Source organism: Montipora capricornis, chromosome 10 (genome assembly GCF_036669925.1).
Source record: "Montipora capricornis isolate CH-2021 chromosome 10, ASM3666992v2, whole genome shotgun sequence".
Classification (NCBI taxonomy): Eukaryota; Metazoa; Cnidaria; class Anthozoa; order Scleractinia; family Acroporidae; genus Montipora; species Montipora capricornis.
The window spans coordinates 2,115,353-2,133,163 of NC_090892.1; the positions used below are offsets into that span (position 1 = coordinate 2,115,353).

The following is a 17,811-nucleotide window of genomic DNA, read 5'->3' on the forward strand; positions in this document are numbered from 1 at the left end:
CTTCTTTAAAGCGATTTTAAGTGCGAAGTTTTTGTGATGGTAATTAGTTCTAGAGAGTCTCAATGGGGGTGTAGCAAACACGGTACACGGTTAAAAATTTCGCGATTTCACGGTGCACGCTTAATTTTTACATCAAATAACTGTTCAGAGCTTAGGAAAAGCTACAATAACACGGTTATCTGGAAAAAATAATTCGCGACACACGGTTAATTTTTTCCCTTTTTCACGACACACGGTTAACTTTTTGGACTTTTCACGCCACACGCTTAACCCCATTGAGACCCTCGTTCTACTTTACATATGAATGAAACCTAATTTTCATAACAAAAACTTCGCACTTAGACTCGCTTTGAAGAGGAAGCAGACATGAACTCGGAAATGGCCTATTGATATTCATGCCAGGACATTAAAAAAATGCAGTAAAAAGATAGGGTCAACGTGCTTGTTTTCGCTTCTGCATGCCCTCTATTAAGTGTTTTTTACCAAACTACGCGAGAAGCGTTGGATACTAGATCAACCGGAAAAATTGTAGTTATATAGCAAAAGCTACTGAATATTACTGAAGCCTTGAGCCTACATGTTTGTCCGGGCCAAAATCTTTCAGTAAAGTGATTTTAAATTGCTCGATCTTGCAAAGAAAAGTAAGCAAATTGAACCGCTACATCATCACCTCACAATCAGTATCTGGCTCCAAATTCACAATAACACGGACAATAATAAAGAAGATAGAGACGTACAAGATACAATAAAGACGAGATCTTTCAAAGCGGCAACTCACCGTAGCTTCTTTACACTTGGCATCTTTGAAAGAAGCATAAATTAATTCAAAGAACAAGATTACCACCCCGGCTACCACACCAACAGCAAGTGTTATAAACACTCCGGCCATGTCAATAAAACGTAATTGATCACCGCCTTCTTCAGCTGTTGCCTGGGCTGCCTGTGTCTCAGCACTGCAGGCGCTACGGCTCCTGAACCACTTCTCAGTCATGCGCTCTAAGAAGCCTTCCTGTTGAAGCTCCAACATTGCCACGCTGAAGTTGTGCGTGTATGGTGAGTTGCGAGGCAGGGCGAACCCGTAATTTATGTTACCAAACGGTCTATAAAAAAAAAAAAAAAAAATTTACGCAAATTGGCCGAATCCCCATCAGCGTCTGAAAAGTGTCTATTTTTTAAACCAGGTTTTGCGGCAAAATAAACAATTCAACAAATCGGCTAACTCTATGTTTGTACCCCATTCAAACCCTGTGGGAATAAAACGTTTCTTTCCAGGTATTTCGATACCATTTAAATGTAAATGCTACATAATAATTCCAGAGTTTTGAAGCAAGCAACCGTGGACAATTTTCCTGTCGGTGTACGTTGGATCAGTGATCTGATCGGCGTAATTACAAGTTGAGAAACTAAATATTTTAAGCAAGAGCCGATACAACGTAGATTTGATATTTTAGTGGTATACACCACTAAAATATCAAATCTACGTTGTATCGGCTCTTGCTTAAAATATTTTCATAATAATGCCAATACAAAACACAAAGAATCTTAACCCCGGGGATTTGAATTAGGTACAACATTTGTTCTATTGCTTATTGTCCCGCAAAACCTGGTTTAAAAATATACACTTTTCTGACGCTAATGAGGACAAACGTGCTCTTGGGTTTCTTGCTCAGCGATTATGAGCAGTATAAGGACGATCTCGATGAGCAATTCAGTATTCAAGAAGTATGCGTACAACTTATTCAAAATTTTGTCTTTTAATTGCATTTAACAAAAATCCCTGATTAACCCATTGATTCCAGGGGTTCCCCATTGACGAGTAAAATCATCTGGCCGGTTTAGGCCGGTTTGGACGTCAAAGTGTATAGTGTAAAGTGAAACGGAACATTCCGTTTGCACAAGCTCTATGTTATGATTTCCAGCCAGTGAGAGAAATCTACAGAAGGTGCGAAAGTATTTGGTCAAATGGAAAGTTATGATAGTTTGCTCGGACTTGTCGAACTGGTCAAGGTGGATTCAAACATCTCCGTCAGACCAAACCTGAACGGACAGTAAATGTTCGAGGGGCCCATGATGAACTGAGAGGAGCTGGCCAGATTACATCATTCATTGCTCTCAAGGGTCAAGGTGTGCTGCTCACTTGCGTGTCGCCTTTTGCGTGCTGCTCGCACGTGGCATGTCGCGAAATATAGACCTTACTAACGTGCAGAAGCAACAAACCAACCTTTCAATGAGCTTTAGTGTGTTGCAAGGCTCACGCTGCGTCTCGTATTCCAGTACGGCTGAATCCCAAATAAAGGCGTAATTGTCAGTTCTTCGCACTTTTTCAATGGCAAAAGAAGAATTTGGCTCCATGGTCTTGTACTTCCATAGCTTCTCATAAACTGGCAGCGAAGCGGACCTAAACAAAACAATTTTTTAAAATGGTATTTAAGATTACGTGATTTAGATTAATATTTCATGATACTTGTCGCAAGGGTTGGACTTAACCCTAAAGATATAACTAAAGGGAGCATCTGGGTCGCAGGCAGTGTTTCCTCAACCCCGGCTTTCCTGGCTCATCAGTTCGTAATTTTACATGTTTATGTGTGTATATGTTTAATTGTACTTAACTGTCTGCTCGACTCTTTACTAATATCGTGCTTTTAAGCGCACTTGAACATAGGAACTAGTTGCTTCGAGACGTGCGAAAGGACAACTAAAAAATCAGAGTCCACGGCAGGATTTGAACATCTACCAACGTAACACCGGTCAACAGTACACTTGCATAAAGAAACATCTGTTGTTGCATTTGAAAATTTGTAGGCGCCCGCAGCGGAACACGTTGTCCATTCACGACCTGGATAAGCGACCCAATTTCCCCAAGAGTCCTAGTAGCTCGATGGGTAGAACACCCACCCGACAGGTGATGCGATGGTCGCAGGCTTGAATCTTGACTGGAACTCTTATTTTTCAGCTGTCCTTTCACCAAGCAACTAATTTCCCATCTTTACCACGGGCGCATTACACCTCAAACAACTATAGTTGCATTTGAACATAATGATGTAAAAATGTTGTATCATAGAGCGAATTTCAATTGAGTGTCGTAAAACCAAAACCAAAGTAATTACTTTGGCCAATCAAAAAGGACTGAGACAATCCGGCAAACCAATCAAAACTCGAAGTAATTACACGTAGCCGACACAAAGCGCGGGAAAATGTGCACGCGTGAGCCACGATTGGTTTTGGTTTCACTTCTGATTGGATGAAAAAATGGCGCGAGAACTTTGAACCAATCACTGAGTGAAGTAATCATAAACCAAAGTAATTATCTAATTACTTTCGACACTCAATTGAACACCGCTCTAATCGCCTGATAAAACTCTTACTTAAGCATCTCTGCAAGCTGACCAGGAGCTATCCCGTACTTAATCCTATTCTGATTGGCCAAATCTTCGATCGTTTTGATTGGAGTCTCGTATTTGTTGATCGTCAAAAAAGCAGCCAGGTTTGCTGTGTATGTGGCACCGAATATAGAGATAGCAAACCACCTGGTAAAAAAATTTAATTACAAATCAATAATACGAGAAAATGGTGACGTAATCTACAAGAAAATGGGTGTATGATTAACGCTATAAGTGTCTTTCAGTTTATATATATATAGATTATTATTATTATTATTATTATTATTATTATTATTATTATTATTATATTTTTACATTATATATATGTATTTTTTTACTTCACGTATTGCTGGTTTTCACTCAAGTGATCAACAGCCATGTTTTTCGACGAAAGCAAAAGGAAGCATTTGCATAATAATAGAGTTAAATTCCCGGATTTGGTCGGGGCACCAACATGGCCGCCTTTTCTTTGTTTAGGGCACCAACATGGCGGTCGTGACGTCATGTGAAAACCGAGAATTGTTTACTTAATGAGCATTTTTGTAACTTAAAGTTTTATTAAATTTTATTTGTACATATTACGCAATACGATTATTTAACGATACTGCGTCTTCTTACACATTTCTATACACTTTTTTTCTCACGCCTTTTGTCTTATAATTTTGTATAAATAACGCAGTATCAATCTTAGCTTTTACCAGGTAATTTGTAACGTATACTGAAGAAGCCCGAAGGGCGAAACGTGTGCACAGTATTAAAACAAGACCATGTGAGAAGTTCGTTGGATTTTTCCATTCTCTCCATTGATTCATCAGAGTCCAAACGTCTTGTATCCTGACTTGGATCCTCCTCACAAGCGACATCATCGTTGGCTACTCAATTTTCATCAATCTACTAAAAATCCACTAAAAATCGGAATAAAATTTACAAAAAGTGAAAAAGCCTTAAATGAGTTACAAAACAATAGCTAACAAAGAGAACAAAGAAATTAAAATATTTTACATAAAATCCCATAAGAATTACGTAATAATTAAAAATTGTAAAAACACCCGCTAAAAAGCAAATAAAATACAATAAAATTAATACAGCAGCAAGATGGTGTTAATTGTAACGAATCCTATTCCCGGAATTGAACTCGCACCTTTTGTCAATTCCATGTGGTTTGAGGGTGCATAATTGAGCACACCAAAAGGCCTCTCTTGCGAGCAGACGATCATCAAGATCAGCAACTCGGAGGTGAATATTTCTTTAACTTGCATTTGCTAACTTTATTATTGCCTTTTCTGTCCGACTAGTTGGGTGATACTAATTATCAAATTGGTTCTGTAAGCATTTTGACCTACCAAGCTAGTGTTGTAGCTCTGCCTGAGGAAGAAACAGGGTGCAATCTGTCTGGTCCCTGCTCCATATAGGAAGTAGCCGCTGCCCAAATGGAATTAAAGAATGACAACGTATTTTGTGCGTGAATTTCTGTGCTTATAACCTCTTTCGATTGCAGAACTTTTCCATAGAAGCCATGAGGACTCAACCCGTCGTAAACACAAACCACAATGCCAATGATGACTGATGAACCAATGATAGCCAACCAAAGTGTCTTCTCAAAAGGATCTAGGAAGCCCCATGTATTCATCTTGTCATCCATATTTGTTTTCTTCATGATAATTTTAAAGCCGAGGTTGAAGTAAGGCTGTGTGAAATCAACAGCCTTTTCTCTTTCGGGGCTGATTGTTAATGTAGAGACTGCCAATGTTGCTTTCTATATAAGATAAACGACAACACAGTCGTTGACTAGCTACTTTTCCGTTGTTTCATAACGTTGTTAATTGGCTACTACTTATTATAATTTCTCGAACCTATTTCTTGATTACTTTGCCTGATTGTCAACCGCCTACATTCGAAGCGTTGTAGTGTCACTGGTAACAAATCAGGTAACTTACATCAATTATGACACCACACATCCGACACCTGATCCGACGTTTGGGTACCGCCACCATGACATAGACATTATATGTTATTGGAATATAAGTACTAGTGGTGACATGAAAGTGGTTTCTTACCTTCCTTGTTAGTTCTCCGATCATTCCACCCCAGGTTCCATCTGGTCTTTTTGCTCCAATTTCTTTTCTGAGTTGCAGTTCGTACTCAAAGTACAACTTTCCTTTCAGTGCATTCAAAAGATCAATACAGAATCCTTCATAAGCCCCGCCACCATCGTGGTCGCTCGAGTCTTCTTTTTTCATGACAAATGGGGGGCTCTGAAAAGACGCAGAAATTCGCTAACAAGATCATTCGATGCCTTTTATCTTTATTAGATGAACTGATTAAAGGAGCAAGGAGCAACCAAAACAAGATAGTCGAAGATAGAGAATATTAAGGCTCGTCCGTGGAATCTTCTTACCTCCCGTACTATAATTTCGGGACCCTCTCTACTCTTAAAACTTTTACAAATAAGGGCAGGTTTTAAAAAGTAACGGCTGGTTTCCAAATATTTAACAATTATTCGCCTCAGGCTCAGTGATTATCACTGAGCCTGCGGCGAATAATTGTTTTAGTATAAATACACAGTGATTAGTATATACTCACTCGGTGATCTCATAAATTCTTTGACTTGCAATGGGCCATTTTAGTTTCAATAGGAATAAAACGCAAACAGCGGTTACAAACATTTGCTTGGACAATGACTCGATCATTTTCAATTATTCGCATCGTATGTTGACGGAAACAAAGAAAAGTGTTTTTGCAAGAGGTTTACGTTTCTGTCTAGCACCAAAAAATGTTGACAAATATGAGGTCAAAAGCTCTTTCGAACTGCTCTTTCGCGATTTAAAAAGACACGGACCCACTCTGACTGTTGAAAACGAGGTTAGGTTATAGTGTCAATTAAAAAACATTTCTTACAACTACATTTACATATACTCGGCAAAGAAGAATGGGAAGCCCTCAAAAATCTTCGGAAAGATGACTCTATCATCATCACGAAACCGGATAAAGGAAATGGCGTTGTGATTGTAAATAGACATGATTACTTGACCAAGATGAAACAGTTCATCTCCGATGAGACAAAATTCAAAAAACTGACAGAAAACCCTGCAAAGTCCAGAGAACAAAGTTTAATTTGTTACCTTCGACAACTAAAAAGAGATCACATGATTGACGACTACACCTTTCAAAAGGCAAAAGGTCCTACCCTATGGTTCCACACATGGAGTTCTTTATGGTCAGTGTATGGTCTACCAAAGGTTCACAAAACTGGGTGTCCCTTTCGTCCAATTGTTTCTTCCACGAACACCTACAACTACAATCTTGCCTCTTACCTTGTTAGCGTCCTCCAACCTATCTCCACAAACTGTTTTTCAATTAAAGACTCCTTCCGTTTTGCAGAATGGGCCAAACAGTACACTCACAATGGCGAATTCATGTGTTCCTTTGATGTCAGTTCACTATTTACTAATGTCCCACAGGATGAGACTATTGAAATTTGCCTTGATAAGCTGTATGCCCTCACAAATCCACCTAGATTACCCCAATTGGTCCTAAAGAATTTACTCTTGTTTGCAACAAAGAAGAGTCATTTTGTTTTTGATGGTCAATACTATGACCAGATTGATGGCGTCGCAATGGGCTCTCCACTTGGTCCTGTTTTGGTGAACATTTTCATATGTGATTTTGAAGGAAAATGGGTGACGAAGAGCGTACTATTTGGTTCCGGTATGTGGGCGATACCTTTACTCTTTTCAAGAACAAAAATGATGCTTTGAGTTACATGGGAGACACAACAACAATAAATTCACAATTGAGTTTGAACAAAACGATGAAATTCCATTCCTTGATATCCTCATGAAACGCAATCGTGACAGCTCCTTCTCGACATCAATCTATCGAAAGAAGGCATTCACCGGTCTTTACACTAAGTGGGACTCTTTTACTCCGCGTAAATACAAAATAAACCTAGTCCGCACTTTGGCTTATCGCTGCATTAGAATTTGTTCGTCACCCCGATTGTTACAGTCTGCCCTAGATGACCTCAAGAGGATTTTGTTACTTAATGGCTACCCTATGGGAACTGTTAAATATCATATGAATGATGTCATTGAGAAACATCAAAATAAGCCAAAAGATCCTGTACAAACAGTTGAGAAAAAAAAAAGTTCTTATCGTTCTACCTTTCTTAGGTCATCACAGCAAACACCTCACAAAACAGCTGAGGTCTTGTATAAACAAATTCTATGGTATTTTCAACGTCACAATAGTTTTTCAGAACACCCGAAGAATCAAGTCTTTTTTCCCTTACAAAGATAAACTAGCTCCTTCCTTCAGGTCAAAAGTAGTGTACAGAGCAAACTGCTGGGATTGCAATGATTTCTACATAGGGAAAACGAAACGCCGATTACGTGACAGAAAAACAGAACATTTTAAAGCTCTAACTACAAATTGTCGCGAATCTGCAATTGCTGATCATATTTTCTTAACCAACCATAGAATTAAGTGGGATCATTTTGAAATATTAGCAACTGGTCGATCAGACATGCATTGCAAAATTAAAGAGTCTCTGTTGATCCGTGATCTTAAGCCAGCCTTAAATGAAAACATTGGCAGTGAGAAAATTCATCTCTGTTATTAGGATATTCTTGTCGTTTTATGTCAATCAATTTCGTTAGTTCCCAGTCCGTACAGTTGTATTTTTGAATTTAAATTTATCTTTAACTGAATAATTATCACTTCTGATGATGTATGTGGTAACATACGAAACGTTAAGTTTATAATAGTTATGAATGTTTGTAACCGCTGTTTGCGTTTTATTCATTCAGTGATATTGGTGTTTCAAGCAATATGATTAGCTCGCTATCTCGGAGTAATTAACAACTATTCACCAAAGTGGAAGTGGCTAGCGGTGGATATTTACCGAGCTGCGAAGCGGCGAGGTAAATATCCAACGCTAGCCACCGACACTGAGGTGAATAGTTCTTTTAGTATATACTAAAACAGTGAGATAATAAACAGCACAAAAAATTAATTTGGATGTTTTCTTCACTTGTCACGGATGCAAATCGGGACGCCATTTTTTCCTGAGTGGCTCAGAGGTAAATAGCACAGGAAATTCGGAGTTGGACGAGCCAATCAGCGCGCGAGTTCAATGCTATCCACTGTTTTAGTATATACTAATCCGAGATAGCGAGCCAATGAGAGCGCGCGATTTTGAATATTCACCTGTGTATTTACACTAAACTTATTTATTTATGTACTTGAACGTTCCACAGAAGAAAGACGTAGTGATGTTAGTTTCCTACTGAGCTATAATGCAGTCATAGTTCCAAAAAGGTATACACAATATACAAGGTCTCCAAAATTTTGGAAAACATTTTCTATCTTTCTAACAGAATATTGACCGAGCTTCTGCTGGTGGAAACGACAAGTGTTCCTTGACTGTAGATAGAAAGAGGTTGAGGAAGAGAATGCTAATCAAATTAGTGCGTTAGAGAAGAACACCACAGTGTACCTATGTTCGACTGTTTTCAGTTCTCTTTCAGACGTCTCTTTCGGGGTAAAAGAACAACTTATCAATTTAATGTTTTCACTAAAAAAGCATTAACATTGCCGTTATCGACAGAAAAATCACCACAGCAGAAAAATAGGTCGTTTTAAGTTTTGCGATCATCTTACTCCAAGCGTTTACAGCTTCATATGTGAATATTCTTACTTTGTCCATGTAGTCCATGCAGTAGTTCTTTGTTTTGGGGGTTACTGGCTGCTTTTGAGTCACGGATCAGGGGCCCGTTTCTCGAAAGTCCGGAGAGCTTTTCGATCCCGAAGAGCCATTTGTGAACCTGCCAACCGCTTGTTGGGGAAAGCCAATCTTTGGACATATTTTCAAGGTAACAAAAAACAAACTGACTGCAGACACAGTCGACTTAAATCCTCTCCGTTCATGAGATATAGAGGGAATTGTAACACCCGAAAATGGCCCGTAAAGTTTCAGGACTTTCGAGAAAAGGGCCCCAGAGCCTGAATTTCAACGTTTCTCGCAATGGTTTTAGAAAATAATGAATACGAATATCCCTTAGGAGTAGGGATGGCAAAGTGGTGAGATCAGTCACCCCCCATCAACGTGGCTCGGGTTGGATTCCCAGACTTGGCGTCACATGTGGGCTGAGTTTGTTGGTTCTCTACTCCGCGTGCTCCGAGAGGTTTTTCTCGGGCTGCTCCAGTTTTCCCCTGTCCTCAAAAACCAATGTACAACTTAATATGAGTTGAGTTGCGTTCTGTGAACAGTGTCCCTTATAATATTGCAGCAGAGCTAAATATACTTGACGCTTAAATAAAGTTCGTTACTGTTATAAGAGAGATTTACCATTATGTTTACGGGAAACGGCAAACGTGGACTTGCCATTTCACGTTTCGTGTAAAATGGAGTCAGGCTTGTGATTTTATGAGCTTCGCGTAACTCACAGCAACTTGGAATGGACTCTGTTAATCGCGAGTATTTAGTTAATTTCGCCCCAGTTTCGATGAAGCTGTTTCGTGAGTCAGAATTTTTCAGATTTTACGCCGATTTACATTTTACTGGATATCAAGTCGTCTCCCTTCACCTTAGGTAACTAGCACGTTTCGTAGAATTCTTGCAGTCCCTAGCAAACAAGCTATTGTAGCTCCGTAATTATTATTATTATTATTATTATTATTATTATTGTTATCTGCGTTGCATGTCAAATCAATGAAATAAGGCTGCATGGTATTTGCCTATTACTTACAGCATAAAAACCATTATACATACCAATGCTATAAGAACTTTGATTTTCATATACTTGAGCTCGACACTCGCCAGTGTGGGTGTATTGAGAGTACCGTCAGGCCACACAATAGGTTTTTTTCTGTTCATCTCCAAACGAGATCCCACTTGATGATCATAAACTCCAACCTATTTATATAAAGACAAAAATATAAATGTGCCTGTCTCGTAACTCACTTCTATATTTTCTTATTTGAAACAACCAGTTTGCCAATTTGCCAAAAAACGGAAGTGACTTCTGTTCTTTGGCAAATTCCAGAATTGCTAGCATAAACTAAATCACTCGTGACTTATATTTGGGTATTTTCTTTCCCTTTAAAGAAAAGGTCCATCTAATTGCTCTGAGGTCTCACACACGTGAAAGATCGACTTAATAAGCGAACTGCAGCATGGATTCCTGCCAAACCGTTCTTGTGTAACCCAGCTCTTGTCAGTCTTACACACAATCGGTAAGTCCTTATCAGTCTTTATCAGTCCTTATTCAGACAGATATGATTTATCTGGACTTTGCTAAGGCCTTTGACACTTTCGGTCACAGGGCTCTTCTGGCAAAGCTGAGGCTATACGGTGTAAAAGGGCAACTTTTCTGCTGGTTTAAGGACTATCTAACTGAGCCTTCACAAAGGGTGGTTCTTGAGGGTGCGGCCTAACATTGATCTCTTGTAAGTTCTGGCGTTCCGCAGGGGGGTCGCAGGGGGGCATTTTAGGGCCCATGTTGTCCACTTTGTTTATAAATTATCTGCCGGATGAAGCTGCTGCCGGCGTGAAGGTTGCACCCTACGCCGACCACACCAAGCTATATCGAAATTTCTCGTCTCTAGAACACTGTGACCTCATACAAGACACTCTCTCTCAAATATGCATGACTAGTCGCAGCGCAATAATATTAGATTTAATACAACCAAATGTAAAGCACTAGCTGTGACTAGGAAAAAGAGCCCGATTGGTTTCGACTGCACCGTTGATGGCACAACCTTGACACGCGTCTCAGAGGAAAAAGATCTTGGCGTCATCATGACTAGTACGCTGTCTTAGGACTCACACATACACACTATCACGACGAAAGCAAACGAGCTTCTTAGTTTGCTTAACGGACATGTCCACTGCTTATTGTTGTCTCTATTAGCCGCTCCCTCTATTTGCCGTTGGTCAAGTCGCAACTGCGTTACGCCACCCAAGTCTAGTCACCCGCTTACGTTACTCTTAATGCTAAGGTGGAGCAGGTGCAGAGACGTGCAAGCAGTTGGATTTTAGGTACGCGCTGTACCGGCACGGGTGTGAAATTTGTTTGTACAAAGGAAAAAAGACAGACCCACGTCAGTGGCTTCATAGCTCAGCTGGTTAGTGCGTCGGACCGGTATCGCGAGGTCACGGGTTCAAACCCCATTGAAGTCCTGAATATTTCAGGCTTCTTTATGCAATTGCAAAAATTGCGTTCATAACTGCGACGATCATAGCTTCACTTGATAGAAATATATGAGTTGTTGGAGTCCTGACAAAACTCAATTATTTTAAAGAGTTTTAACTGACATTATGTAAGTACCTTAACCCATCCTTCATCATGCTGGTAATTTACTATGTCATATATGCTGTAATATGGAGATCCCGTCCGCGGGGAAAATTTGATCGTGTTCATGATTCCTTGTGTGTTGACCTAAGGATACAAGTGTTTTTATACCAGTAGCGACAACAATGTTAGCCTTGGAAAACCATGACTTAGACTATCTACTCAGTACTAAACAATTATCATTGCCCCGGTTGCACTATATATATGTTATACAGTATTTTACTAAACGAAGAGAAGAAAAAGAAAGCGGAAGCCTTTACTTCGTCAAAACCGGATGAGCCTTAATGTATGTGGGGTCATGTATAAAATAATAGGAGGACTAATGACTTCAATAGAAAATAAATGAGTTTGCTTACCCATTTACCGATGTAATCACGATGCCGCACAGTTAAGTCAGACACTAAATTGACTGGGAACTTAAATTCTTTACTATAATCTTTTGTTTTTGATCGGTGGTACAGCTCCTTCCGCTTAATTAATTAAACTGTAAAATTCCACGTTCAGTAAAGTTGTCGTTGCTCCCTATGATTGCACCTCTGTACGCAAGAGAGTGCCAAGGCTACAGGTACAAGAGGACAGTCGTCTCCCCTGCATAAGGAATAACCGTTTGAACGTTTAGTGCCGATATCCTTGTATAGCAATTCAGGCAAGCCCTCGTTACGTGTTTTGTGAAAGAACTTAAGAAAATATTAAACTTGTGATATAAAAAGAGAGAAGGCCACTGATCGTGTTTACACGTTTCGGAAGACGTCATGTCTATGTGTGCACATGCTGGTCTTTTTCCTCTTTTCTGTTCTTTTTTTAATTTAATTTTTTCACTTTAAATATTTCAGCCTTTAATAACAATATACATAAACTCTGAAAAATTAAGGGAAAGGTAAAAAGAAACTTACACTTTTAAGGTCTTTCAGAAAAAGACTTCCACCATCCCAAGGTTTCTCTTTCAACGATGGACATAGTCCATTTTTGACCGTTGGCAAGGCGATTGATTCGTTTCGAGCAAGTAACTTTTCAGTTGCATTGACAATAGTCCGTACAGCGTCATAAATTCTTCCAGCTCGACCCTGAAATAAAAAATAAAAGTCCTCTGCTCAGTTCGTTGAGCATCGGGCTGTCATGTGGGAGGTTGCGGGTTCGAACCACCGGCCAGATCAACAATCATGATCTTAAAATAACTGAGGAGAAAGTGCTTTGTAATTTCATCCGCAAATGGTTATACCTTCATGTCGTCTCGGGTAAGGACTATAAACCGTAGGCCCGGTCTCACAAATGTCTTCCATGTTCATAAGTTCCAAAAGGAAGAAGACTCTTTGGTTGCCCCACCGTGCATGTTATGAAAGGACTTTCATGGAACTGTGTAAGAATTGAGGCTGTTTGAAACCTCGCGTGCGCAGAAAGCCCCTCCAACGACATTCGACACCACGGCTGTAATTTTGTTGTCGTTGGAAAAATTGGTTTCGCAATGCAGGGAGGTGAAATGTATTGATCCAAGGGATCAAGTGAATGATTTCACTGCCTCGTAATTCTATTGTCCATTTTGCCGCACCGAACAAAGTCAACCGATACCCTTCAGGTATTCCGAGTAATTTAATTTAATTTATTTTGACACGTATGGCTATAATACCAATTAACAACGATAGAGATAACATGGTTTGCAACAATTTAACGTTTCAGTCAGTTTATCTCAGTATCACTGAGGTGTAAAAATTTCTTATTTGGGATTCACAAGTTTGTTTTGCATCGGCTGGAAGATTAGCCTGTGTACAGCCACCCGATCTCCGAAAAAAAAAATCGGAGAGGAGCGTCTGTGATTTACCGTTAATTGTAATCGTGTTCCGGAATAATTTTGCATAAATTATTGAGTGATCTACGCTGCATATAAGGCTGGAACGTTACCAACCATATTACACCCCCCATATCAAGCCCCGACCAACCATATCAAGCCCCGACCAACCATATCAGGCCCCAGCAAACAGCAGGATTTCTCAGTCATATTTAACACTTTTTGGCCTCCGTACGGTCAGTAAAAGTCACGAACAGTTCGATGATCAACAAAATGAAAATAAATTCTTAATCCCAAAGCGGCTGTGTTTTATTTTTTATCATCATATCAGATATCGCCTCGCAACTTCGCTCGACGTGACCTCTGCTCCGTAGTTAACGGTTGTCACGTCTGAAGATGCTACATGTGACAAGATGCATATTATTAAATTTCGCTACAGGAAATTGCATTCTGTGGAAACAATACACACAAAATGTAACGTATTGTTACCGATGAGACTTAAAGTACAGACGACTGCACATTTAATACTAATACCGATTTAGAGAACGACAGGAGGTAATTACGCAATTCTTTATTATTCCGATTTTGGTGATCACAAGGCAAACGCTGCAAGCAATTCGTCATCCATCATGCGTTATTTCTGAGTCACAATTGGCATGTGGGACGCTTATAAAGACAGAGGTCCTAGTCTTTATCTTGCTTAGCAACTCACTGGGACACAAGATTTTATTTTGCGTACTTGTAGTCTGTTTACTGTTGCAGTGGACGGATTTTCAAAAGGCGCTCAACTTCAGTTCAGAACTTCATGATTGACGAATGACCACATTCTTCAGGAAAGTTACAACGACTGACCAGTAAATTTAAATGCTGGCCGTGTTATGTAAATGTAGGGTTGCTATGGTGTCTGCGTTAGATTATGTAAAGTTTCTGAACACTATCTGTGATCCTAATTGGTTGCGTTTGTTGAGACTACAAAGGTGCTCCTTGCAGATGATACTAAATTTATCATAAAACAGGGGCACCCAACGTCAATTTCGGAAAATATCTGTCCGGAAGGCGATTTGAGATCTACAATTTTCGGAACCGTTGTTGTAAAATTTCTTGCTTGCCCGCCTGTCCTAGTATTTTCCAACATAGAAAAAAATGGTATAATCGCCTATTTTAAACGGACTTTTACCCTAAAATGGACACCTAGAATTTGCGGGATCTCTTTTCTGGCTGAAATTTTCGACAAGGTAAGTTTTGATCCCTATAATTTTCGAATCACTGGACTTTCAGCTAGGAAATCCGAACAGATGAAAAATTTTGAAGGGATAAAAAATATGCCGATATCTACCTTTTAAATGCTATAATACCTTTAACATTCATGTTTAAGTGGTTTTGAACTATATTCTCGTTGGGTGCCCCTGATAAAAGCATAACTTACATTTCTTGCTAAATCACTAAACTGTTTGCACCCCGAACAAAATTTTCGACTTGCTCACGTGACCATTTGGAGCGCCCCGATGTGTGACGTGTCATTCTTGATGCGAGCGAGGCCGTGGGAAAATAAAGAAAGAGACCGCGGCATGAGTTGTGTACATGTACGAAAAACTTTCCACCGTGTGGAAATGATATGTGGTCACTGATGTTTGAACGGAGGGGGAGATGTTTCAACAGCGTTCTACGTTTTAGAGATATAGGATTAAAGTACAAAATGAGTGGTCTTACAGTTTCACACATATGGAAGACGTTCTGTCCCGCCTTCGATGTTTTACAACGACCGATAAGGACAAACGAGAAGAGATGTCAACTGCTTTCTTTTACAATTTATTTGCAACATTACTATTGGGAAAAAAACGAAGCTGTAAAGGTCTATTCTTGCCAATTATCGCCGGACGGGATCAACATATGCACCGCATCGTTGAGCACAATAATGTGAGCAGTACCCAGGATGACCGTCATCTGCACTTTGTCCAACGACACAATGTTTTGGCTCATGTTTCTGCTTGTGAGACCCACAGCAATCCAAAATCCTCTGTGCATAACGTTTGGCTCTGTGAATGAGTCACCGGCATCCAATGGGCCACATGAAAAAAAAAATCGTTTGCATTACCTGTAGGATGCGATGCAAGGAGACGGGCAGTTGTCCTTTATCTGAGATAAAGATTTATTTCGGCAGGTGGTACAGTTTACAGATGCTTAAAATCATTTAGATCTCAGTTGTGGCGTTGAATTTTGTGAAGAAAACTTTGATCGCGGACGTGCTATCTCCGACATCCAAATAACTGCACGTAATTTGATAATATGGACAGATTCAACAGCTAAGAAAAGAAAGCAAGAGTACCAGTTAACTTTTTGCCTCCAATACAAACATATTCATTCCACTAACCAATGTGAACTTTTCTTCAAATTTTTTGCGAAGTGTCGTTGTATTTCAGACGTTCTCATGCAATCAGTGTTCCAATAAATAATGTCGACTATCAATGTAATGGAGGCACAGTTAGCCCTAACGGATAAGCAAAACTCAACGGTCATCATAAAAAAGGTTGTCGGGATGAGAAATTAACCCTTGTCCCTAACCCTTCCTGAGACTAGTGAATGTACTATTGTAGCCTGACATCATGTATATATCGGCAGCGAACGATCAGCTGGAATGGTGAAATCGATTTTATCCAGTACATTTACTAATTTAGTACACACCGATAAAGTCCTGTGCGTAATTGATATAAGTGATTAGAATCTGCATTATATTACTTGCACCAGCCGGTGACAGCTTTGCGAAATAAAGGCATGTTTATTGAGCTTGAACGTATCACGAACTAGTGATTATTCTGTGATCACACTTCAATCGAAAGTTCCCCATTGTGCTTGCAGCTTTTTATACATTCGTCATTGACCGCGAATGACACCAATGCCTTTCAGATACCTTGAGTCGTAAAAAAATTACATCCATAACTGATGAAATGAACCCCTTAATTTATAAATCCCTTTGCAATGTGGATTGTCCCAGGTATGGAGAGTGCAAAAAAAATGCTAATTAAAGTTGACTTCCGCGGTTACTAATTTTCCATTTTTTTTTTTTTTTTTAACGCAACACCTAAGAGTAAGAGCGGCTACGATAATTTACAATCTTGCATGACTGGTGCACGCCTAGAAAAGTGGTTCTTGCGAAATCGAAATGGGAAACACCAAACACTGTAGAAAACAGATTAGTAATTTAAGCTCACAAAGGTCATCATTATGGTTATTTGCAAAATCCTGTATAGCTCGCTTTTAAAGATATGCATGTATGTAAGATTTCACCAGTGTGGAGAATTGGAACCTACTGAAAACCAAACGTGTTTCTTAAATGTGTTTTGACATGATATGATCTTTATCTTTCAACTCTCCCACTAAAAGGCAAACAGCAATAGGTTAGCTAAAAATATTATTCTATTCGTTGCCATGGTAACGGCGAACAATACCAAATTCGTTACAAGTCGACGGCCATTTTTGAAAGTGTCTCATATAGCCTGTAAGGTCGGACCTTACAGATAGCCCTTACGCTTAAAACCTGTCCGTAAATCGTGCCTGGTGTATAAGATTTACGACGAAAACTGACTCTTTGACTTTCCAAGCAGAGACGCCTATATTAAAAAATGCATCGCATACAAAGCGGTTACCCTTTCGATTAGCTTAGATAACTCGTAAGGTCAAATTGTGACACTACAAACCTTGAAAATCTCGGAGGAGGCGGATTTGCCGCAAACCTTTTGTTTTTTAGATTTGAAACCAAAAAGTTTACATGTTGATAACTCTGAGCAAGTTTGACTTTTACACACGACAACATCCAGGGGCACCCAACGACCAATTTGTTGTAAAATGTATTATTATGCCCCAGTTAATGAAAATAAATGTTATTAAGTCATTTTCAGGTGTTTTTCAGTGTTGCTGGGAAAACATTATCTGTTCCTTTTTCCCAGCAAGACACACAATAAATTTCCCAGCCAGCTAGATAAAATTGGTTGGTTTCCCAGCCAGGAATTCTGCGCTCTTTCAAATCCCTCGATCCAAAACGACCGAACAAAAGCGACAAAACCGGGACAAAAAAGGTTTTTTTCGCAAACGCAATCACTCTGACCAGCCGTCGTATGTTTGTGACTACTCTCTGGGAGAGAGAAGGGGTTCTTTTTTTTTTTTTTAGTCGTCCTCAGTCTTCAGAGTTTCTACAGCCAGCCCGGCTTGAAATGCGAGAAAAAGTCAGTAATTCCCAGGCAAAACCTCTATCAATAACAAAATTTCCCAGCCAGCTCATCGAAACACCTGTATTTTT

At 39.5% G+C, this 17,811-nt stretch overlaps 1 protein-coding gene across 1 annotated transcript in view; it reads right to left on the reverse strand.

Annotated features, from left to right (window-relative positions):
* The window catches only part of LOC138019480 (glutamate receptor ionotropic, kainate 2-like), a 39,675-nt gene that overhangs the window by 643 nt on the left and 21,221 nt on the right, over positions 1-17,811 (reverse strand). The window contains exons 6-13 of the mRNA XM_068866283.1: positions 12,628-12,798; positions 11,711-11,821; positions 10,153-10,296; positions 5,438-5,635; positions 4,724-5,136; positions 3,366-3,527; positions 2,222-2,398; positions 779-1,100 (exon numbers count right to left, since the gene is read on the reverse strand). Of these exons, the coding sequence (XP_068722384.1) occupies positions 779-1,100; positions 2,222-2,398; positions 3,366-3,527; positions 4,724-5,136; positions 5,438-5,635; positions 10,153-10,296; positions 11,711-11,821; positions 12,628-12,798 (1,698 nt within the window). The remainder of the gene's footprint in view (positions 1-778; positions 1,101-2,221; positions 2,399-3,365; positions 3,528-4,723; positions 5,137-5,437; positions 5,636-10,152; positions 10,297-11,710; positions 11,822-12,627; positions 12,799-17,811) is intronic.